We start from the raw sequence: 24110 nt of genomic DNA on the forward strand, positions 1-24110 counted from the left end.
AATCTGATATGAGGAGTTGAATCACTGGCAAAGACCCTGATGCTGGGAAAGACTGAAGGCAAAAGAAGTAGGGGGTGGGAGAGGATGAGATCGTTGGATAGCATCACTGATTCAATGGACATCAACGTGAGCAAACCCCAGAAGTTAGTGAAGTAAAGCAAAGCCTGGCATGTTGCAGTCCATGGGGTCGCAGAGAGTTGGAGGCAATTTATAGACTCAACAACAACAATGGCTAATTATATGGAAGATCTTATCATGTTTTAATTGGCTCTCCTTATGATGGAGATGATGTCATCAAGACTTCTCTTTGATGACGTTTTCTGCCCTTTTCTAACTGAATTGTTAGACATTATTGTTAGAATTACTGTTCAGCTTACAAAGTCCTTTATATATTCTACACATAAGTCTTCTGACAGATAGGTGATTTGAAAATATTTTCTTCCAGTCTATGGCTTATCATCTTTTAACAGGGTCATTCAAGAGCAAAAATTTTTCACTTTGATGAAATCCAGTTTATCAACTTTTTTTCTATGAACTATTCTTTCAGTGTCATGCTTAAGAACTCTTCACCTAAATGCAGGTTATGAAGTTTTTCCCATATGTTTTCCTAAAACTTTTACAGTTTTATATTTTCCATTTTGGTCTATCATCCAGTGTGAGTTAGTCCATTGTATAAGGAAGGAGATTTAAGTCAAGGTTTTGGTTTTGTTTTGTTCTGCCTCTGTATGCCCAACTACTCCACCTATCCATTTATTGACAAGAGCATGTTTCTTTCACTTAATTCCTTTAGCATCTTTGCCAAAAATCAGTTGGCCCTTACTTGACTAAACCTACTGATACATCTCAACTCTCTGTCCTGCTCCCTTTATCTATGATCTGTGTCTATCCTTGGCCAGGACCACTGCATCTTGATTACTGTAGCTGTAAGCCTTAAAATTAGGTAACATGATTCCTCTAACTTTATTCTTATTTTGTATTCCCTTAAAAATTTTTAAATCATCTTCTCTAGAAAACATCCTGCTAGGACTTTTCAAGAATTAAATACATAGATCAATCCGTGTTGAACAGACATTTTAAATATGTGAGTCTTCCAATCCATGAACATGTCATGCCTGGCCCTTAAGTCTTCTTCGCTTTTGTTCATTAGCATTTTTGTGGTTTTCAGTACATGGAAATTGTTGTGTTCTGTTGTATTTACCAAATGTTTCGTTTTTGAGCAACTGTAAATGGTATGTGTTTTAAAATTTGGTTTCCAACTGTTCACTGCCAATATACAGCAATATGATTGTGTGTACGTCTGTGTGTGTATGTGACAGAAAGAGAGAGTGAGATTCTGTATTTTGACCTGATATCCTACAACTGCAAACTTAAATTTTCAGAACTATCTTTTGTATTCTCTAGTGTTTGTAGATTCCTTGGGATTTGTTATGTAGCCAATCATATTGTTTGCAAATGTGAACAGCTTTATTTCTTCACTCTAACCCATATGTCTCTTCTTTCCTTTTCTTGCCTTAAGTCTTCTAGTACTAAGTTGAACTGACTTGTTGAGAGCAGACATTCTTACCTTATTCCCCAAAGCAGACTTTTATCACTAAGTACGACATTTGCTATATATTTTTATAAATGCCCTTTATCAGAGTTAGATATCGTATATTCCTAGTTTGCTAAGAGTTTTTAATCATGAAAGTGCTGAATTTTCTCAAATGCTTTTAAATCCTTGCTGATGGCTCCAACATCTGTGTCATTTCAAAGTTAGCTTCTGCTGATTGTCCCTTCTTACTAGAGTTGCATTTTTGCTGATTTCTTCATGACAAGTAATTTGGAGCTGTAAGATGGACATTTTAATTAAGTAGGAATTATGACACTCTAATTTCTACTTAAATCTTTTACTTTAGTCAACCTGTTCACATTGAGAATGTGATACTAGACTCACTTTTGAGGTGGTGGGGGTTGTTCAGTTGCTCAGTCCGATTCCTTGCGACCCCTTTTGTGGACTTTTGTGGACTGTGATTGAAATGTCAATTTAGTTTATAAAGTCTCTCCAGTACTCCTTGGTTTTCCCTATTTGCCTGTTACCTAGATGACAGAACTCCACCTCCCATTATCCTTAGGATGGGCTTGAGTGGGGAGAAGCAGTGCCTCATTTCAGTAGGGCAGTCATAGAAAATAGGGTGAGAAGCAGGGGAGTGGAGAGTTGCGAAAGTTAACGTACAACCCACAGGCTGGCTGGGGAGGGTAGCACCTTATTACTGCAGGGGGAGTGGAAATCAAGAGCTCTAACCACAGGCTTCTCTGTGGAGAAATGCTTCTTCCTTTCTTCAGAGCACGGGGGAAAGCTGAGTTTTGCCTCAGAACTCTGAAGGGTAAGGGCACCACCTTATTAATGTTGTGTAGTTGTAAAGGCCAGACTCTCACCCACAGGCTCTGCTGAAGGGAGTTGCCACCTTGAAACTTCTGGTGGGGTGGAAATTAGTCTTCCCTACAGGCTCTGCTGGGGAAGGGCACTACCTCATTACTGGAGCAGAAAAGAGCAGAAGTCAGAGTCTGAGCCACAGGCTGCACTGAAGAGGGACATCTCCCTGTTACTGCAGGTAGGGGAAGGGTGTTTATGAGACAAAGCTCGGATTGTCGATACCTCTGCTGTAATGCCTGTTGGAATGGGAAGGGCTACAGATTTTATTGTGATGTTCTCCTACAGAACAGACAGAACAGGATGTTTCTATCTTGCTGGGCCATCCTCTGGCTAGAGAGAACAGGCTTTCCTTGGTATTATTATTTTGTCTGCGCTCATTAGCATTTTCAGGTTGTAGTCTTCTCTACAGCCCAGGCCAGGATTTATGGAAGGCAAGAAAAAAAGACAACCAGGGAACTCTCTCAATCCATGAATTTCAATGTCCCTAAAAATCCACCTTCTGTTTCCTAACTTTGAGAGTGTTCTGACAGGGCATTTTATGGGTTTCGTCCAGAATTTTTGTTGTGATTAGTAGGAAGAGTAAACTAGAATGCGTTTACTTCATCTTGTTCAGAACCCAAACCTGTCACTTAGTTTTAGTCTACATTTTCGTGTTCCATCACCCTCTACTCTCTTAGTTTCCAGAGGATACGAACTGAGGCTTTATTTATCTAGTAATTATTGGCCTGGCAAAAAGGATCATATCTGACATATCACTTAAGCTTAGTAGCTGTAAGAAAGTGGTAATACAGCTTCTTGATCTTTACCCACTATTAGGTTCACAATGTATTAATAACTATGACATCTGTTCATTCAACTAATAAAAATCTGTTTTATGAAAGGTTCTGGGGATACAGCAATTGAGTAAGACAGCTAAAATCCTTGACGTGATGGAACTTACATTCTACTGGCTGGAATAGGATGGAGAAAACTGCAGGCATATGAATACTGTATTCTCTTCAGGTTGAACAAAACTCAAGTTTACTATATTCCAGTTAACATTAGGAACATACATTTGAAAATCTGCAAATATTCAGAAGTCTATAAATTGCAATTGGCTAAGTACCATAATTTTTTATCTCAGTACAATGGAATTTTGTTGATTTAGCAAACTAATTACCAACTACTTACCACATAGAGTTGTTTCCATAGACTGGCCCATTCTTGGAGAGTTGCTGTAACCTCAGTCACAATAGAATCTTCAAGTGGAACCACAGTTTCATACTGCCTAGAACCAGAGTCACAACAAACAGCCACATTATCTTTGATAAACTACCAGAATACTGTCTACTGCCCTTTCCAACATGTGTAAATCAAATTTAAATTCATGCAAATATAAAGAGAGGTACATCTAACTGAATACAGACTGTTGCAGTAATATGATAATATAAGTGAACTGATTTAATGAAAAAAACATTTAGGTTTTGTTATAAAAATCCTCAGTATTACTTTTAGCAGTACTGTCATTAAAGATAGTTTTTAAATTTTTTCCTCTAAAGGAAGACTACAGCATTGCCCAAGATTTGCTTAATTTTTAAAAACTATTTGTGTCCTTTACATGTATCAATAATGCAAATTAACTCATGCTCTGATGGAAATGGGTTGGGTGGGGGAGACTCACACACTGGGTTTTGAAGTTTTACATGCTCTCCCTTATAATGATAGTATGTTTTCCTAGAAACCTGTCCAGAAGAATCCTAATCCTGGTAACAGAGACACTGGGTTTTTTTCCAACTACCTTGTAGGCAACATTCATTATGGCATCAATCCTAGTGCTAATTGCCAAGGATTTATCAGTGAGCAAAAACAGACAGAGTCTGTATCTTCAGAGAGCTCTTATTCTGCATAAAAAATTAGACAAGTAATCACAACAGACACCGACCATGATGAATCTAAGAAAGAAAACAAATTGCACAATCAGAGATTTTAGCTGGGGGACATGGCTTAAAGATAGGATCAGTGAAGCCTTCTCTGAAGAAAGAGCAATGCCCCCCAAATGCAAAAAGGTCAGGATCAAAGAGTTTGTTATGAAGGAGAGGTGTGGTGTCACCTGCAGAGGGAACGGTATACATGAAGTCACTGAGATGGATGAGAATTTCACATATCTAAGAACTTAAAGAAGGCTAGACTGACCTAGGCCAGCTCTCATAGGGACTCTTCAAATGATTCTTAAGATACCAGATCTTAACACAGGGAAAATGAATGAGAAGATCCTGAAAGGCTGTTCAAAGCAGAGGCATGACTTGAAAACATTTTTATAACATCTGTGCCAATTTGGGGGTAATATTTTCTGGGACCAAAGACTTTATATATTGATACACTGAAGTAGATGAAACCTGTATTCTGATTTGTTGGCCAAAGAGAATTATCATCCAGTTGGAAACAGCAAAGGAAAATTAATTTTAAAAATTAGCATTAAGTATCATTTCTCTACATGGCTAACAAACCATCACTGTGTTCAAAGGTTACTTAGTATATTAATATTGAGCATCAATGAATACATATTACTTGATCTATGCTATAAGGCCTTCTTTTTATTTTGTGTGATGTATTCCAGCAGATTTAAAATAATCATCTTAGAATGATGCCAGAGCACTGTCCGTATTCATCAAATTTATAAAGTGAATTTTCAGTGCAAGGCTGAGATTCAAACTTGGCACTACAGAAATAGAGACATAGGAGATGTGAGTTGTTTTAGCAACAACTGCGGAACAGGATCAGTTCAGTTCAGTTCAGTTGCTCAGTCGTGTCCGACTCTTTGCAACCCCATGAATCGCAGCACGCCAGGCCTCCCTGTCCATCACCAACTCCCAGAGTTCACTCAAACTCACATCCATTGACTGGGTGATGCCATCCAGCCATCTCATCCTCTGTCATCCCCTTTTCCTCCTGCCCCTAATCCCTCCCAACATCAGAGTCTTTTCCAATGAGTCAACTCTTTGCATGACGTGGCCAAAGTACTGGAGTTTCAGCTTTAGCATCGTTCCTTCCAAAGAACACCCAGGACTGATCTCTTTTAGAATGGACTGGTTGGATCTCCTTGCAGTCCAAGGGACTCTCAGGAGTCTTCTCCAACACTACAGTTCAAAAGCATCAATTCTTCAGCGCTCAGCTTTCTTCACAGTCCAACTATCACATCCACACATGACTACTGGAAAAACCATAGCCTTGTTGACCTTTGTTGACAAAGTAATGTCTCTGCTTTTCAATACGCTATCTAGGTTGGTCATAACTTTTCTCCCAAGGAGTAAGCGTCTTTTAATTTCATGGCTGCAGTCACCATCTGCAGTGATTTTGGAGCCCAAAAAAATAAAGTCTGACACCGTTTCCACTGTTTCCCCATCTATTTGCCATGAAGTGATGGGACCAGATGCCATGATCTTCATTTTCTGAATATTGAGCTCTAAGCCAACATTTTCACTCTCCTCTTTCACTTTCATCAAGAGGCTTTTTAGTTCCTCTTCACTTTCTGCCATAAGGGTGGTGTCATCTGCACATATGAGTTGATTGATATTTCTCCCAGCAATCTTGACTCCAGCTTGTGCTTCTTCCAGTCCAGCATTTCTCATGATGTACTCTGCATATAAGTTAAATAAGCAAGGTGACAATATATACCTTTGACGTACTCCTTTTCCTATTTGGAACCAGTCTGTTGTTCCATGTCCAGTTCTAACTGTTGCTTCCTGACCTGCATACAGATTTCTCAAGAGGCAGGTCACGTGGTCTGGTATTCCCATCTCTTTCAGAATTCTCCACAGTTTATTGGCTTCCACACAGTCAAAGGCTTTGGCATAGTCAATAAAGCAGAAGTAGATGTTTTTCTGGAACTCTCTTGCTTTTCCCATGATCCAGCAGATGTTGGCAATTTGATATCTGGTTCCTCGGCCTTTTCTAAATCCAGCTTGAACATCTGGAATTTCACGGTTCATGGACTGCTGAAGCCTGGCTTGGAGAATTTTGAGCATTACTTTACTAGCGTGTGAGATGAGTGCAACTGTGCAGTAGTCTGAGCATTCTTTGGCATTGCCTTTCTTTGGGATTGGAATGAAAACTGACCTTTTCCAGTTCTGTGGCCACTGCTGAGTCTTCCAACTTTGCTGGCCTGTTGAGTGCAGCACTTTCACAGCATCATCTTTCAGGGTTTGAAATAGCTCCACTGGAATTCCATCACCTCCACTAGCTTTGTTCATAGTGATGCTTTCTAAGGCCCACTTGACTTCCCATTCCAGGATGTCTGGCTCTAGGTGAGTGATCATACCACTGTGATTATCTTGGTCATGAAGATCTTTTCTGTACAGTTCTTCTGTGTATTCTTGCCACCTATTCTTAATATCTTCTGCTGTTATAAACTGGAATAAAATTTCTGAAATGTTCCATCTACTGGGTCTTCAGCTACTTAATCATTGACTTTTATGGGAAACTTACATTGTTCCTATTTTAAAGTTCTAAACCTTTGGACTTACCTCAAATTATATAAATCCAAGTCTATACTAACACCAACATATTTTTCCTTGGCTATAATATAAAATCAATATCCTGAAAATCCTTAAAATTCAGATAAAGTGTTATTTAAACACACACTGTTCCATAGACCAAGTGGAAGGTAGTCATAAGACTAAGAAAAATAACCAAAAAAAGTGAACTAGTAAGTGGATTTCCAAGAAAATTCTGCATTCATGCAGAATAAAGAGTTTGTTAAAAATGAAAATTGGTACTAAGAAGATATACATATATATGTTCAGTTCAGTTCAGTTCAGTCGCTCAGTCATGTCCGACTCTTTGCGACCCCATGAATTGCAGCACGCCAGGCCTCCCTGTCCATCACCATCTCCCGGAGTTGACTCAGACTCACGTCCATCGAGTCCGTGATGCCACCCAGCCATCTCATCCTCTGTCGTCCCCGTCTCCTCCTGCCCCCAATCCCTCCCAGCATCAGAGTCTTTTCCAGTGAGTCAACTCTTCGCATGAGGTGGCCAAAGTACTGGAGTTTCAGCTTCAGCATCATTCCTTCCAAAGAAATCCCAGGGTTGATCTTCTTCAGAATGGACTGGTTGGATCTCCTTGCAGTCCAAGGGACTCTCAAGAGTCTTCTCCAACACCACAGTTCAAAAGCATCAATTCTTCGGTGCTCAGCCTTCTTCACAGTCCAACTCTCACATCCATACACGACCACAAGAAAAACCATAGCCTTGACTAGACGGACCTTAGTCGGCCAAGTAATGTCTCTGCTTTCGAATATCCTATCTAGGTTAATCATAACTTTTCTTCCAAGGAGTAAGCATCTTTTAATTTCATGGCTGCAGTCACCATGTATAATGTGCAGAAATGTAGCTGAGAGTGTGAACTTCAGAGTTACATAACTTGGCCTCAATTCCTAGTTTCCCTTCTTCCTTGCCATGCTACTTTGGCAAAGGGACTTGAACTCTCAAAGCCTTGCCCACCTCATCTAAAATAATGGACAATTCGATTTTCTAGTGTGGAAATCCTAAGCATGATATAGCAGCTAGAATCAAGATTGCTAGGAGAAATATCAATAACCTCAGATATGCAGATGACACCACCCTTCTGGCAGAAAGCAAAGAGGAACTAAAGAGCCTCTTGATAAAAAGTGAAAGAGGAGAGTGAAAAAGCTGGCTTAAAACTCAAAATTCAAAGAACGAGGATCATGACATCCGGTCTCATCACTTCACGGCAAATAGATGGAGAAACAATGGAAACAATGACAGACTTTACTTCCTTTGGCTCCAAAATCACTGCAGCCATGAAATTAACAGATGCTTGCTCCTTGGAAGAAAAGCTATGACCAACCTAGACAGCATATTAAAAAGCAGAGATATTACTTTCCCGACAAAGGTCCGTCTAGTCAAAGCTATAGTTTTTCCAGTCGTCATGTGTGGATGTGAGAGTTGGACTATAAAGAAAGCTGACTGCCGAAGAATTGATGCTTTTGAATAGTGGTGCTGGAGAAGACTCTCGAGAATCCCTTGGACTGCGAGGATATCAAACCAGTCAATCCTATAGGAAACCAATCCTGAATATTCATTGAAAAGACTGATGCTGAAGCTGAAACTCCAATACTTTGGCCACCTGATGTGAAGAGCTAACTCACTGGAAAAGACCCTGATGCTGGGAAAGATTGACGGCAGCAGAGAGAAGGGGACGATAGAGGATGAAATGGTTGGATGGCATCACTGACTTGATGGACATGAGTCTGAGCAGGTTCTGGGAGCTGATGATGGACAGGCAAGCCTGGCATGCTGCAGTCCATGAGATCACAAAGAGTCGGACATGACTGAGCAACTGAACTAAACAGTCATCAAGACAGTATGGTACTGGCACAAAACAGAAATAGACTGTAGAACAAGACAGAGAACCCAGAGGTAAACCCATGTACTTATGGGTACCTTATTTTTGACAAAGAAGGCAAGAATATACAAGGGGGCAAATATAGCCTCTTCAGTAAGTGGTGCTGAGAAAACTAGACAGCTACGGGTAAAAGAATGAAATTAGAACACTACCTAATGCTACACACGAAGATAAACTTTAAATGGATTAAAGACCTATGTGTAAGACCAGAAACTATTAAACTCTTGGAGGAAAACACAGGCAGAATAGTCGATGACATAAATCAAAGCAAGATCTTCTATGACCCACCTCCTAGAGTAATGGAAATAAAAACAAAAATAAACAAGTGGGACCTAATTAAACTTAAAAGATTTTGCACAGCAAAGGAAACTATAAACAAGGTGAAAAGACAACCCTCAGAATGGGAGAAAATAATAGCAAATGGAACAACTGACTTAAATTTCAAATTCAGACTTAAATTGAAGAAAGTGGGGAAAACCACTAGACCATTCAGGTATGACCTAAATCACATCCCTTATGATTATACAGTGGAAGTGAGAAATAGATATAAGGGACTAGATCTGATAGATAGAGTGCCTGATGAATTATGGACAGAGGTTCATGACATCGTACAGGAGAAAGGGATCAAGACCATCCCCAAGAAAAAGAAATGCAAAAAGGCAAAATGGCTGTCTGAGGAGGCCTTACAAATAACTGTGAAAAGAAGGGAAGTGAAAAGCAAAGGAGAAAAGGGAAGATATAAGCATCTGAATGCAGAGTTCCAAAGAATATCAAGGAGAGATAAGAAAGCCTTCTTCAGCAACCAATGCAAAGAAATAAAGGAAAACAGTAGAATGGGAAAGACTAGAGATTGCTTCAAGAAAATACCAAGGGAACATTTCACACAAAGATGGGCTCAATAAAGGTCAGAAATGGTATGGATCTCACAGAAGCAGAAGATATTAAGAAGAGGTGGCAAGAACACACAGAAGAACTGTATAAAAAAGATCTTCATGACCCTGATAATCACAATGGTGTGATCACTCACTTAGAGCCAGACATCCTGGACTGGGAAGTCAAATGGGCCTTAGAAAGCATCACTACGAACAAAGCTAGTGGAGGTGGTGGAATTCCAGTGGAGCTATTTCAAATCTTGAAAGATGATGCTGTGAAAGTGCTGCACTCAACAGGCCAGCAAATTTGGAAAAGTCAGCAGTGGCCACAGGACTGGAAAAGGTCAGTTTTCATTCCAATCCCAAAGAAAGGCAATGCCAAAGAATGCTCAGACTACTGCACAGTTGCACTCATCTCACACGCTAGTAGAGTAATGCTCAAAATTCTCCAAGCCAGGCTTCAGCAGTACATGAACCATGAACTTCCAGATGTTCAAGCTGGTTTTAGAAAAGGCAGAGGAACCAGAGATCAAATTGTCAACATCCGTTGGATCATCGAAAAAGCAAGAGAGTTCCAGAAAAACATCTATTTCTGCTTTATTGACTATGCCAAAGCCTTTGACTGTGTGGATCACAATAAACTGTGGAAAATTCTGAAAGAGATGGGAATACCAGACCACCTGACCTGCCTCTTGAGAAACCTGTATGCAGGTCAGGAAGCAACAGTTAGAACTGGACATGGAACAACAGATGGGTTCCAAATAGGAAAAGGAGTATGTCAAGGCTGTACATTGTCACCCTGCTTATTTAACTTATATGCACAGTACATCATGAGAAACGCTGGGCTGGAAGAAGCACAAGCTGGGGTTAACCAAATAGGAAAAGGAGTATGTCAAGGCTGTATACTGTCACCCTGCTTATTTAACTTATATGCAGAGTATATCATGAGAAACGCTGGGCTGGAAGAAGCACAAGCTGGGGTCAAGATTGCTGGGAGAAATTATCAATAACCTCAGATGTGCAGAGGATACCACCCTTATGGCAGAAAGTGAAGAGGAACTAAAGAGCCTCTTGATGAAAGTGAAAGAGGACAGTGAAAAGGCTGGCTTAAAACTCAACATAAAACCTAAAACTCAGAAAACTAAGATCATGGCATCCGGTCCCATCACTTCATGGGAAATAGATGGGGAAACAGTGGAAATAGTGTCAGACTTTATTTTGGGGGGCTCCAAAATCACTGCAGATGGTGATTGCAGCCATGAAATTAAAAGATGCTTACTCCTTGGAAGAAAAGTTATGACTAACCTAGACAACGTATTGAAAAGCAGAGACATTACTTTGTCAACAAAGGTCCGTCTAGTCAGGGCTATGGTTTTTCCAGTAGTCACGTATGGATGTGAGAGTTGGCCTATAAAGAAAGCTGAGCACCAAAGAATTGATGCTTTTGAATTGTGGTGTTGGAGAAGACTCTTGAGAGTCCCTTGGATTGCAAGGAGATCCAACCAGTCCATCCTAAAGGAGATCAGTCCTGGGTGTTCATTGGAAGGACTGATGTTGAAGCTGAAACTCCAATACTTTGGCCACCTGATTCCAAGAGCTGACTCATTTGAAAAGAGTTGCTGCAAAAGATTGAAGGCAGGAGGAGAAGGGGATGACAGAGGATGAGATGGCTGGATGGCCTCATCGACTCAATGGACATGGGTTTGGGTGAACTCCGGGAGCTGGTGATGGACGGGGAGGCCTGGCATGCTGTGGTTCATGGGGTCCCAAAGAGTCGGACATGACTGAGCAACTGAACCAAAATGAACTGAAACAATTGACAAAGAATTAGTTTCAAAAATATACAAGCAGCTCATACAACTCAATACCAGAAAAGCAAATAACCCAATCAAAAAGTGGAAAAGGGACCTGAAGAGACATTTGTCCAAAGACATAAAGATGGCTAACAGGCACAGGAGAAGATGCTCAACATCACTCACTATTAGAGAAATGCAAATCAAAAGTACAATGAGACTCCACCTCACACCAGTCAGAATGGCCATCATCAAAAAGTCTACAAACAATAAATGCTGGAGAGGGTGTGAAGAAAAGGGAACACTCTTGTCTTGCTGGTGGGAATGAAAACTGATAAAGCCACAATGGAAGACATTATGGAGATTCCTTTAAAAGCTAGCAATAAAACCACCATATGTCCCAGCAATCCCACTGCTAGGCATATATCCTGAGGAAACCAAAACTGAAAAAGACACATGTACCCCAATGTTCACTGCAGCACTATTTACAATAGCTAGACCATGGAAGCAACCTAAATGTCCATCAACAGATGAATGGATAAAGAAGTTGTAGTACATATAAACAACAGAATACTACTCAGCCTTAAAAAGGAATGCATTTGAATCCATTCTAATGAGGTGGATGAACCTAGAGTTCGAACCTACAGAGTGAAGCAAGTCAGAAAGAGAAATATAAGTACAGTATACTGATGCATATATATGGAATCTAAAAAGATGGCACTGATTATTTTTAGGGCAGCAATGGAGAAACAAACATATAGATCAGACCTATGGACATGGGGGGAGGAGAGGAGGGAGAAGGGGAGATGTATGGAGCGTGTAACATAGAAATTTACAATACCATATGTAAAATAGATAGCCAATGGGAATTTGCTATGTGACTCAGGGAACTCAAACAGGGGCTCTGTAACAGGCTGAAGAGTGGGATGGAGAGGGAGATGGGAGGGAGGCTCAGGAGGGAGGGGACTTGGGTGTACCTATGGCTGATTCTTGTTGATGTATGACAGAAAACCACAAAATTCTGTAAAGCAGTTGTCCGTCCATTAAAAAATTAAAAAACAAAACAAAACATGATTTTAGCAATCTCTAGGGCTAAACAGATTGGAGCCTAAACCCCTCCTTCCCTCAGCCAGAGGTCAGGATCTGCCAAAAGCCCAAGGTCACTCTGGGGAAGGAGACCCAACACGATATTGCACACGGGGGCCTTGGAAGCAGATAGAGGCAACAATGCAAACACTAGACAGATGTGTTCAGAGGGAGAAAAGGAAGGGAAAACAACATCTCCCACTTCTGAAACCCAAAATTCTAAGATATGTAAAGATGTCCCAAAAAAAAAAAAAAAAAAAGATGTCCAAAGGCTTAAAATAAAACAAAAATTCTTCTCAGGATTTTATAAATCTGATAAACATTTTTAAATATTTGCAATGCTTAGTGACATGAGTAACTTCCATTTAAAAAAAAAACAAAAGTATGAAATAAAAGCAAACATAAATAAACCAAGAGTCAACAGATATGCAAAACAACCAAGCAAGAATTTTGCAAATGAAAAACAGTCAAAATATCCATCTATGGCCAAGTGGAATACTGAAATTATAAATAGATAATGGAATACTATTCAATCTTTAAAAGGAATGAAATTTTCATAGATGCTACAATGTGGATGAGGTTTGAAAACACTAAGCCAAGTGAAATAAAACAGACACAAAAGAACAAATATTGAATGATTCCACTTATATACAGACAGATAGCAAAAGAAAGGTTACCAGGGGCTGAGGGAAAGAAGGAATAGAGGGTTACTGTTTAAAGGGCACAGACTTTCTGTTTGGGATGAGGGAAAAGTTCTGGGGTTGAATACTGATGAAGGTCTGGACAGCACTGTGAATGTACTTAATGCCATCAGACTGTACACTTTAAAATGGTCAAAATGCTAAATTTTACACACAGTTTACCACGATTTTTTTAAATGATAAAAAGTACCAGAAGTAGGGGGAAAAAAAAAACAACCCTCAACACAAAGGATACATGCCAGTTAGAGGTCAAAAGAAAGTCAGCAGCAAGATATATATGAGTACTTAAGAGATATGGGGATGAGGCAGAAGAACTCCAACATTCTCCTAACATAAATCCCAGAAGAAAAGAGTGGTAATGTTAGAGAAAATTGGGATTTCCTTTTCTTTAGCTGTCCTGCATTGTAACTCTCCTTCTGTGCTGGAGAAAAACACTAACGTAGAGCTGCCTTACAGGATACAAGTGGAAAACGATGGACACTTGATTTCTCAGACTCCTTATGATTATAGTACAGGCTCAGGGCCTGAGCTCCAGCCACCCCAGACTCAGAAAAGAAAACCAATTATCCAAAGCAGCAGAGATTACAAAGAAATCAACTTGTTGGCATGTACATTCAGTTTCCAGAGGCAGACGTTTCTACAGGAGCATCCAGTTTTGAGTTGGTAAGGCAACGGCAAGAGGCAGAATTAATTAAATACAGAAGATTTGAGAAAAGACCTAAAGAAAGTAACAAGGTTAACCAGGCACAGTGTTCAAGCACAGGAAACATCATGAGCAAAACCCTTAAGGCAGGAACATATCTGACATGTTTGAATAAAAGGAAAGAAGCCAAAATAACTGAAGTCAACTGAGAAAAAGGGACAGCAGATGAGGTCACAGGGGTGACAAGAAGCCACATCATAAAACTTTGTAAGGCTTTGTAAGAACTCTGGTCTTTGCTCTGAGTGAGATGGGAGTCATTGAAAGGTTTTAAGCACAAGAGTAGCATGATCTCACTTATATTTTTAAAAACTGCTTTGGCAGCTGTATTGAGAATAAACTGTAGGAGGCCATGAATACAAGTGGGGAGAGCAGTTAGAAGGCATTGCAGTAACACAGGCAGTAAAGCGTAATCACAGAAAGTCCCCACTTCTCCTTCCATGTCAAGCTGTGACAAGTTAGGACATAGCTTGCCTTTTTCTAAGCTGTCTAATGCTGTATAAAGCACAATTCTATTCCATGGTCCTTGAGATGATCACATCCTTTGTACTATTCCTGGACAACTGACTCTCAATAACTCTCCCAGTATTTCTTTGAAAGTGAAAATGTTAGTCGCTCAGTCGTGTCTGACTCTTTGCAACCCCATGGACTATAGCCCACCAGGCTCCTCTGTCCATAGGATTCTCCTGGTAAGGATACTGAAGTGGGTTGCCATGCCCTTCCTCAGGGGATCTTCCTGACCCAGGGACTGAACCTGGGTCTTCCGCACTGCAAGCAGATTTTTTGCCATTTGAGCTGGATGCCATTACAGATTCCCTTCCTATTCTTTCTCTCTCATCTATTACCTCAAGGCCACAGATCCCCAACCATGTGTGGTAATGGTAATAACAAGGTTGCCAGAACACATACAACAGAAATCTATATGATTATAAGCAAAGTCTAACACTGTCTTCTAGCTCTGTCCTAGGGGGTAAAGTCTGAAGCTAGGTTGAGAGAAGTTTGATAAATAGACCAACAATGAGATCGTATCTGACTCTTTGTTACCCCATGGACTGCAGTTCACCAGGCTCCTTTCTCCATGGAGTTCTCCAGGCAAGAATACTGGAATGGGTTGCCATTCCCTTCTCCAGGGGATCTTCCTGACCCAGGGATTGAACATGGGTCTCCTGCACAGCAGGCAAATTCTTTACCATCTGAGCTACAAAGGAAGTTCCAATGAGGTCAAGAGAAAATTAAAAAAAAAAAAAGTACCAAAAGATAACTTGGCCTGCATGATCAAAAAGCAACAGACCTTCTGGGTACTGCTGACCCACTGTTTCTCCTTCAAACTGTATTCCCAAGTAAGAGTTTTATATGCTAGCGCATACAAGGAATGAATGGATAGATGAGACAATTTGACATACTCCATACTATCTATGGAAACACTGACAGATTTTATTTTCTTGGGCTCTAAAATCACAGCGACTGCAGTCATGAAATTAAAAGATGCCTTGCTCCTTGGAAGGAAACCTATGACAAACCTACACAGTGTATTTTTTAATATGCTTTTTAGCACAGACATCACTTTGCTGATAAAGGTCCATATAGTCAAAGCTATGGTTTTTCCAGGAGTAATGTACAGATGTGAGAGTTGGACCATAAAAAAAGGCTGAGTGCTAAAGAATTGATTCTTTCGAACTGTGGTCTGGAGAAGACTCTTGAGGGTCCCTTGGACTGCGAGGAGATCAAACAAGTCAATCCTAAAGGAAACTAACCCTGAACATTCATTGGAAGGACTGATGCTGAAGTTGAAGCTCCAATACTTTGGCTGCCTGATACAAAGTGCCAACTCACTGGAAAAGACCCTGATGCTGGGTAAGATTAAGCGTAGGAGGAGAATGGGGCAACAGAGAATGAGATGGTTGGATAGGATCATCGACACAATGGATGTGAGTTTGGGCAAACTCCAAGATACAGTGGAGGACAGGGAAGCCTGGCCTGTTGCAGTCCATGGCATCACAAAGAGTCAGACACAACTTAGCAACTGAAAAACAACATAATATAGAATTGGAAGGATAATCTCTAGTCAGGCAATCAGGGCTATCAAAAGCTGAATGTTTGCTGATGCTCTGTGTAAGAGTTCAAAGCAGTTTTCCCTTTCATCTTCAGTGCTCAAATAGCCAAAAAACAAACTCTAGTTTTGATCCTGATCATTTCTGAATTACAAGGTCACTTGGATTTATGGCCTTTTATCTATATTAAGACAAAAAAGCAGGTTACTGACTTGGACAAAAATGGTAGAGATAATAGAGACACTGCATAACACAAAAGACCTTAAGTTTTGCTCCTACTAAACCTCCTTTTGCAGCAGAAAAAGGCCTTTCTTCTCTACTGTGATGAGGATGTTCTTACCTTGCTTGAAGACTTTCAGACTGGCTCACTCAAATGAGTAATCTTGCAGAGCAACCCAATTCACAAAAATGTCTTATACCAACTATCCCCAATGTCCCATGAATTTGATCTACTTCCTTTCCTAGCCATTCCAAGATGAATGTGGTATAAGGTCCAGGAGCTGCTCCTGAGATCAGCTCCATGGAGTTTTACTCAAGACTGATAGGGTACTGAACCAAGCAGGACCCCATAGGGCCTTCCCAGAACAGAATGCTGCCCTGAACTCCACAATGTCCTCTGCCTGACTCTTATAGACAAGAGTCCTTTAGCCTCCTAAAGAAAGTGAAGTCACTCAGTCGTGTCCAACTCTTTGCGACCCCGTGGACTGTAGCCCACCATGTTCCTCCGTCCATGGGATTCTCCAGGCAAGAATACTGGAGTGGATTGCCATTTCCTTCTCCAGGGTAATCTTCCCGACCCAGGGATTGAACCCTGGTCTCCCACATTGCAGGCAGACGCTTTAACCTCTGAGCCACCAGGGATTCCAAAGAGTAAATTTAATCAGACAAGTGAAAAAACACAGAAATAAAGGAAAACAGTCAAGCAAGACAAGTTAGTAATAGTTCAGCCTTAAAACAAACTCAAGGACCTTTAGTTCCTCCTCAAGCACTGTAGACAATAATATGAGCCATATCCTTTGTTGCAGAGACTGAAACCCCTACCAGATGGAAGAAGTTAACCTCATGCTGCTGACAAGCAGGCAGACCCAGACAGGTTGAAACCAGAAGGTTGATGATGTTGACCCCTGATTATCTCACCACCAACCATTCGGGGGACTATCCATGAACTGATCACACCCCACAACCCCCCTCCCTCACCCTGTCTAAAAACCCTTCTCTGAAAGCCTTCCAGTAGTTCAGCGCTTTTAGGCACTTGCTACCTGGACTCTTGCTTGGCGCCCTGTGATAAATGCTGCCTTTCCTTCACCACAATCTGGTGTTAGTAGATTGGCTTTACTGCACATGGGCAGACCAAGGTTTAGTTCAGTAACAGTACCGTAACTGTGGAATCAGAACTGGCCAGTAGCAGTGGGTAACCCTGAGACTTCGATATGGTACCATACACCAAGTGGATTAGCCAACACCATTAGGCAGGTTCCTTACAGTGGACTCCACTGATCATCACATACTTAACAAAACTGCACTCAGTGTTTGCTAGCCATAGATAAGATAAGCCTTAGGGCTATAAAAGATTCCAAGCTGCTTTTGTCCTGAGGTGCTCTCTGAACCAGAGACTTACCATCTTGCAAATGAATAACATGATCTAGACAAATGAGTTCCCTCTCTGGCAGTCCTCTCCCCGAAGAGTTCAAGTATACTTTTCCCCTTCCCATTGTGGCCTGGCACCCCTGTCTCTGAAAGGTCTCCTGCTGTGATGGAATTGCCTTTGCAACTTGTCAGAGCTCTGCCTAAATAAAGCCCATTATGTGCTACTACCATCTCATGGTCATGTCTTTTTTCTTTATCAGCCCTCAAACTCTGTAATTTACTACAAATGTGTAAGTTTTTCAGTGAAACTTTATAAAAAACAGCAACAATATTTGAATCATTTTATGAATGAGAAAATCCAGGTATCAAGAAACACTTAGGAAGATAACAGAAAATATTAAAAATTTTAAAGTTCCCACAAGAACATTTTCACAGATAAGATTATTCAAACAATTTCACTTCCTTGTCAACCAAACAAAACAACAAGTACTTCAGTAAAAATGGCACAAATTTCTCAAGAAGCAGATGATATACCCTATAAAGCACTGAAAGTACAGTTATACCCCTCCCAAGTATGGCAGGAGGCAATGAAGAAGGCACATGATAGAAACACAGTGCATGTTCTCTGACTGAAAGACCCTCAATTCCTGGTTGATATTTGCTAAGGTAGACCCTTAAGTCCCTGTCTTGCTGATCTAACCAAGCACTGGGAAGATATCCAGGAGAAATCTGACCATTTTAATCCACAACACCACCTATACAGTACTGCTATCTAAGATGCTTAAGTCGCATCTAACCATAAGGAAACAGACAAACACCAATTGAGGGACATTTTGCAAAACAACTGGCCTGGGTACTTCAACAAAGTCAATGGCATAAAAAGGAAAACGAAAACCAAGCCTGGAGAACTGTTGAGAAAGATGAAATATAATATTTAATTCTTGACTGGATCCTGAACCATACCCCACCCAACCCCCAAAAAGCTAACCAAATGAAAACAGATATAAAGAATACTCATGGGATGATTAGGGACATTTGAATTAGGACTATATATTTTATAGCATGATAGCAAAGTAATGCTCAAAATTCTCCAAGTCAGGCTTCAAAAGTACGTGAACTGTGAATTTTCAGATGTTCAAGCTGGATTTAGAAAAAGCAGAGGAACCAGAGATCAAATTGCCAACATCCACTGGATCATTGAAAAATCAAGAGTTCCAGAAAAACATCTGCTGCTGCTGCTAAGTCGCTTCAATCGTGTCCGACTCTGTGAGACCCCATAGATGGCAGCCCACCAGGCTCCCCTGTCCCTGGGATTCTCCAGGCAAGAACACTGGAGTGGGTTGCCATTTCCTTCTCCAATGCATGAAAGTGAAAAGTGAAAGTGAAGTCGCTCAGTTGTGTCTGATTCTTCGCGACCCCATGGACTGCAGCCTACCAAGTTCCTCCGTCCATGGGATTTTCCAGGCAAGAGTACTGGAGTGGGGTCCCATTGCCTTCTCTGAGAAAAACATCTACTTCTGCTTTATTGACTATGCCAAAGCCTTTGACTGTGTGGCTCACAACAAACTATGGAAAATTCTTCAAGAGATGGGAATACGCCTCCTGAGAAATTTGTATGCAGGTCAGGAAGCAACAGTTAGAACTAGACATGGAACAACAGACTAGTTCCAAATCGAGAAAAGATTACATCAAGGCTGTATACTGTCACCCTGCTTATTTAACTTATATGCAGAGTACATCATGAGAAACGCTGGGCTGGATGAAGCACAAGCTGGAATCAAGATTGTGGGAGATCAATAACCTCAATAACCTCAGATATGCAGATGACACCACCCTTATGGCAGAAAGTGAGGAAGAACTAAAGAGCCTCCTGATGACAGTGAAAGTGGAAAGTAAAAAAGCTTGCTTAAAACTCAGCATTCAAAAAAAGAAGATCATGGCATCCGGTCTCATTCAGTACAGTTCAGTTCAGTTCAGTCACTCAGTCATCTCCAACTCTTTGCAACCCCATGAATCACAGCACGCCAGGCATCCCTGTCCATCACCAAATCCCGGAGTTCACTCAGACTCACGTCCATCGAGTCAGTGATGCCATCTAGCCATCTCATCCTCTGTCGTCCCCTTCTCCTCCTGCCCCCAATTCCTCCCAGCATCAGAGTCTTTTCCAGTGAGTCAACTCTTCGCATGAGGTGGCCAAAGTACTGGAGTTTCAGCTGTAGCATCATTCCTTCCAAAAAAATCCCAGGGCTGATCTCCGTTAGGATGGACTGGTTGGATCTCCTTGCAGTCCAAGGGACCCTCAAGAGTCTTATCCAACACCACAGTTCAAAAGCATCAATTCTTCGGCGCTCTGCCTTCTTCACAGTCCAACTCTCACATCCATACATGACCACAGGAAAAACCATAGCCTTGACTAGATGGACCTTTGTTGGCAAAGTAATGTCTCTGCTTTTCAATATGCTGTCTAGGTTGGTCATAACTTTTCTTCCAAGGAGTAAGCGTCCTTTAATTTCATGGCTGTAGTCACCATCTGCAGTGATTTTGGAGCCCAAAAAAATAAAGTCTGACACTGTTTCCACTGTTTCCCCATCTATTTCCCATGAAGTGATGGGACCAGATGCCATGATCTTTGTTTTCTGAATGCTGAGCTTTAAGCCAACTTTTTCACTCTCCTCTTTCACTTTCATCAAGAGGCTTTTTAGTTCCTCTTCACTTTCTGCCATAAGGATGGTGTCATCTGCATATCTGAGGTTATTGATATTTCTCCTGGCAATCTTGATTCCAGCTTGTGTTTCTTCCAGCCCAGCATTTCTCATGATATACTCTGCATAGAAGTTAAATAAGCAGGGTGACAATATACAGCCTTGACATACTCCTTTTCCTATTTGGAACCAGTTTGTTGTTCATTACTTCATGGCAAATAGATGGAGAAACAATGGAAACAGTGACAGACTTTATTTTGGGGGGCTCCAAAATCACCATGGATGGTGACTGCAGCCATGACATTAAAAGATGCTTGCTCCTTAGAAGAAAAGCTATAACCAACCTAGATAGCATATTAAAAAGCAGAGACATTACTTTGCCAACAAAGGTCCATCTAGTCAAAGCTTTGGTTTTTCCAGCAGTCATGTATGAATGTGAGAGCAGGACTATAAAGAAAGCTGAGCGCTGAAGAACTGATGCTTTTGAACTGTGATGTTAGAGAAGACTTTTGAGAATCCCTTGGACTGCAAGGAGATCCAACCAGTCCATTCTAAAGGAAATCAGTCCTGAATATTCACTGGAAGGACTGATGCTGAAGCTGAAGCTCCAATACTTTGGCCACCTGAAGCGAAGAACTGACTCATTTAAAATAAGACCCCAATACTGGCAAAGATTGAAGGCATGAGAAGAAGGGAACAACAGAGGATGAGATGGTTGGATGGCGTCACCAACTCAAAAGACATGAGTTTGAGCAAGCTCCAGGAGTTGGTGATGGACAGGGAAGCCTGGGGTGCTGCTACAGTCCATGGGATCTCAAAAGAGTCAGACATGACTGAGTGACAGAACTGAACTATTGTATCTATGTTATATTTCCTGAGCATCATAATTATTGTGATTATGTTAGAGAATGTACTTTTTCTTAAGATATATATCCTAAAATATTTACAGTTCCTGGATTCTGGTATCTTCAACCTTTATATTTTGTATTCCCAGGCATCAGAGTACAGAATGCTTTACTGCAGTGATTATATTGTGTTATTCCTGTATTTCTTCCTTTTTTTTCTTTCACTATTCCAACTTCTTATTGTTGTTGTTGTTCAGTCAGCAATTCCTGTCCAACTCTCTGTGATGCCATGGACTGCAGAACTCCAGGCCTGCCTGTCCCTCATCATCTCCTGGAGTTTCCCCAAGTTCATGGTCACTGGATTGGTGATGCCATCCAACCATCTTATCCTCTGTTGCCCTCTTCTCCTTCTGCCTTCAGTCTTTCTCAGTATCAGGGTCTTTTCCAAATATGTGTCTAAAATTCCCTATATTAAATTCTATTTTATAAAATGACTCACAAGTTTCTCTTTTCCTGACTAAATCCTAACTTACCAGAAGGATACTCCAATGCTAGCTCAACCTCTGGTCAAAAACATCATCTCTTGTCCCCAAAGCTATCATAGTTAAACAGTATCTTTAAAATGATGTTTAATAAAAGCTATATATGACAAACCCACAGCAAACATTATCCTCAATGGTGAAAAATTGAAAGCATTTCCCCTAAAGTTAGGAACAAGACAAGGGTGCCCACTTTCACCACTACTATTCAACATAGTTCTGGAAGTTTTGGCCACAGCAATCAGAGCAGAAAAAGAAATAAAAGGAATCAAAACTGGAAAAGAAGAAGTAAAACTCTCACTGTTTGCAGATGACATGATCCTCTACATGGAAAACCCTAAAGACTCCACCAGAAAATTACTAGAGCTCATCAATGAATATAGTAAAGTTGCAGGATATAAAATCAACACACAGAAATCCCTTGCATTCCTATACACTAATAATGAGAAAGTAGAAAAAGAAATTAAGGAAACAATTCCATTCACCATTGCAATGAAAAGAATAAAATACTTAGGAATATATCTACCTAAAGAAACTAAAGACCTATATATAGAAAACTATAAAACACTGATGAAAGAAATCAAAGAGGACACTAATAGATGGAGAAATATACCATGTTCATGGATCAGAAGAATCAATATACTGAAAATGAGTATACTACCCAAAGCAATTTACAAATTCAATGCAATCCCTATCAAGATACCAGCCATATTTTTCACAGAACTAGAACAAATAATTTCAAGATTTGTATGGAAATACAAAAAACCTCGAGTAGCCAAAGCAATCTTGAGAAAGAAGAATGGAACTGGAGGAATCAACTTGCCTGACTTCAGGCTCTACTACAAAGCCACAGTCATCAAGACAGTATGGTACTGGCACAAAGACAGACATATAGATCAATGGAACAAAATAGAAAGCCCAGGGATAAATCCACACACATATGGACACCTTATCTTTGACAAAGGAGGCAAGAATATACAATGGAGTAAAGACAATCTCTTTAACAAGTGGTGCTGGGAAAACTGGTCAACCACTTGTAAAAGAATGAAACTAGATCACTTTCTAACACCGCACACAAAAATAAACTCAAAATGGATTAAAGATCTAAATGTAAGACCAGGAACTATAAAACTCCTAGAGGAGAACATAGGCAAAACACTCTCCGACATAAATCACACTCCGACATAAATCACAGCAGGATCCTCTATGATCCACCTCCCAGAATTCTGGAAATAAAAGCAAAAATAAACAAATGGGATCTAATTAAAATTAAAAGCTTCTGCACAAAAAGGAAAATATAAGCAAGGTGAAAAGACAGCCTTCTGAATGGGAGAAAATAATAGCAAATGAAGCAACTGACAAACAACTAATCTCAAATATATACAAGCAACTTATGCAGCTCAATTCCAGAAAAATAAACGACCCAATCAAAAAATGGGCCAAAGAAATAAATAGACATTTCTCCAAAGAAGACATACGGATGGCTAACAAACACATGAAAAGATGCTCAACATCACTCATTATTAGAGAAATGCAAATCAAACCACAATGAGGTACCACTTCACACCAGTCAGAATGGCTGCGATCCAAAAATCTGCAAGCAATAAATGCTGGAGAGGGTGTGGAGAAAAGGGAACCCTCCTACACTGTTGGTGGGAATGCAAACTAGTACAGCCACTATGGAGAACAGTGTGGAGATTACTTAAAAAATTGCAAATAGAACTACCGTATGACCCAGCAATCCCACTTCTGGGCATACACACCAAGGAAACCAGAATTGAAAGAGACACATGTACCCCAATGTTCATCGCAGCACTGTTTATAATAGCCAGGACGTGGAAACAACCTAGATGTCCATCAGCAGATGAATGGATAAGAAAGCTGTGGTACATATACACAATGGAGTATTACTCAGCCGTTAAAAAGAATTCATTTGAATCAGTTCTGATGAGATGGATGAAACTGGAGCCGATTATACAGAGTGAAGTAAGCCAGAAAGAAAAACACCAATACAGTATACTAACACATATATATGGAATTTAGAAAGATGGCAATGACGACCCTGTATGCAAGACAGGAAAAAAGACACAGATGTGTATAACGGACTTTTGGACTCAGAGGGAGAGGGAGAGGGTGGGATGATTTGGGAGAATGGCATTCTAACATGTATACTATCAAGGAAGAATTGAATCGCCAGTCTACGTCTGACGCAGGATACAGCATGCTTGGGGCTGGTGCATGGGGATGACCCAGAGAGATGTTATGGGGAGGGAGGTGGGAGAGGGGTTCATGTTTGGGAACGCATGTAAGAATTAAGGATTTAAAATAAATAAATAAATAAATAAATAAATAAAAGGAAAAAAAAAAATGATGTTTAACTTTTTAAAATAAAATCACAATCCTATAATAATACATA

At 40.4% G+C, this 24110-nt stretch overlaps 1 protein-coding gene across 7 annotated transcripts in view; it reads right to left on the reverse strand.

Annotated features, from left to right (window-relative positions):
• DOCK3 (dedicator of cytokinesis 3) overlaps window positions 1-24110 on the reverse strand; it is a 301031-nt gene that overhangs the window by 226459 nt on the left and 50462 nt on the right. For all 7 annotated transcript variants that reach the window (XM_018038221.1, XM_018038220.1, XM_018038222.1 and 4 more), the window contains exon 5: window positions 3584-3680. In XM_018038221.1, coding sequence (XP_017893710.1) covers window positions 3584-3680 — 97 coding nt within the window. The remainder of the gene's footprint in view (window positions 1-3583; window positions 3681-24110) is intronic.

Source organism: Capra hircus, chromosome 22, assembly GCF_001704415.2.
Source record: "Capra hircus breed San Clemente chromosome 22, ASM170441v1, whole genome shotgun sequence".
Classification (NCBI taxonomy): domain Eukaryota; kingdom Metazoa; phylum Chordata; class Mammalia; order Artiodactyla; family Bovidae; genus Capra; species Capra hircus.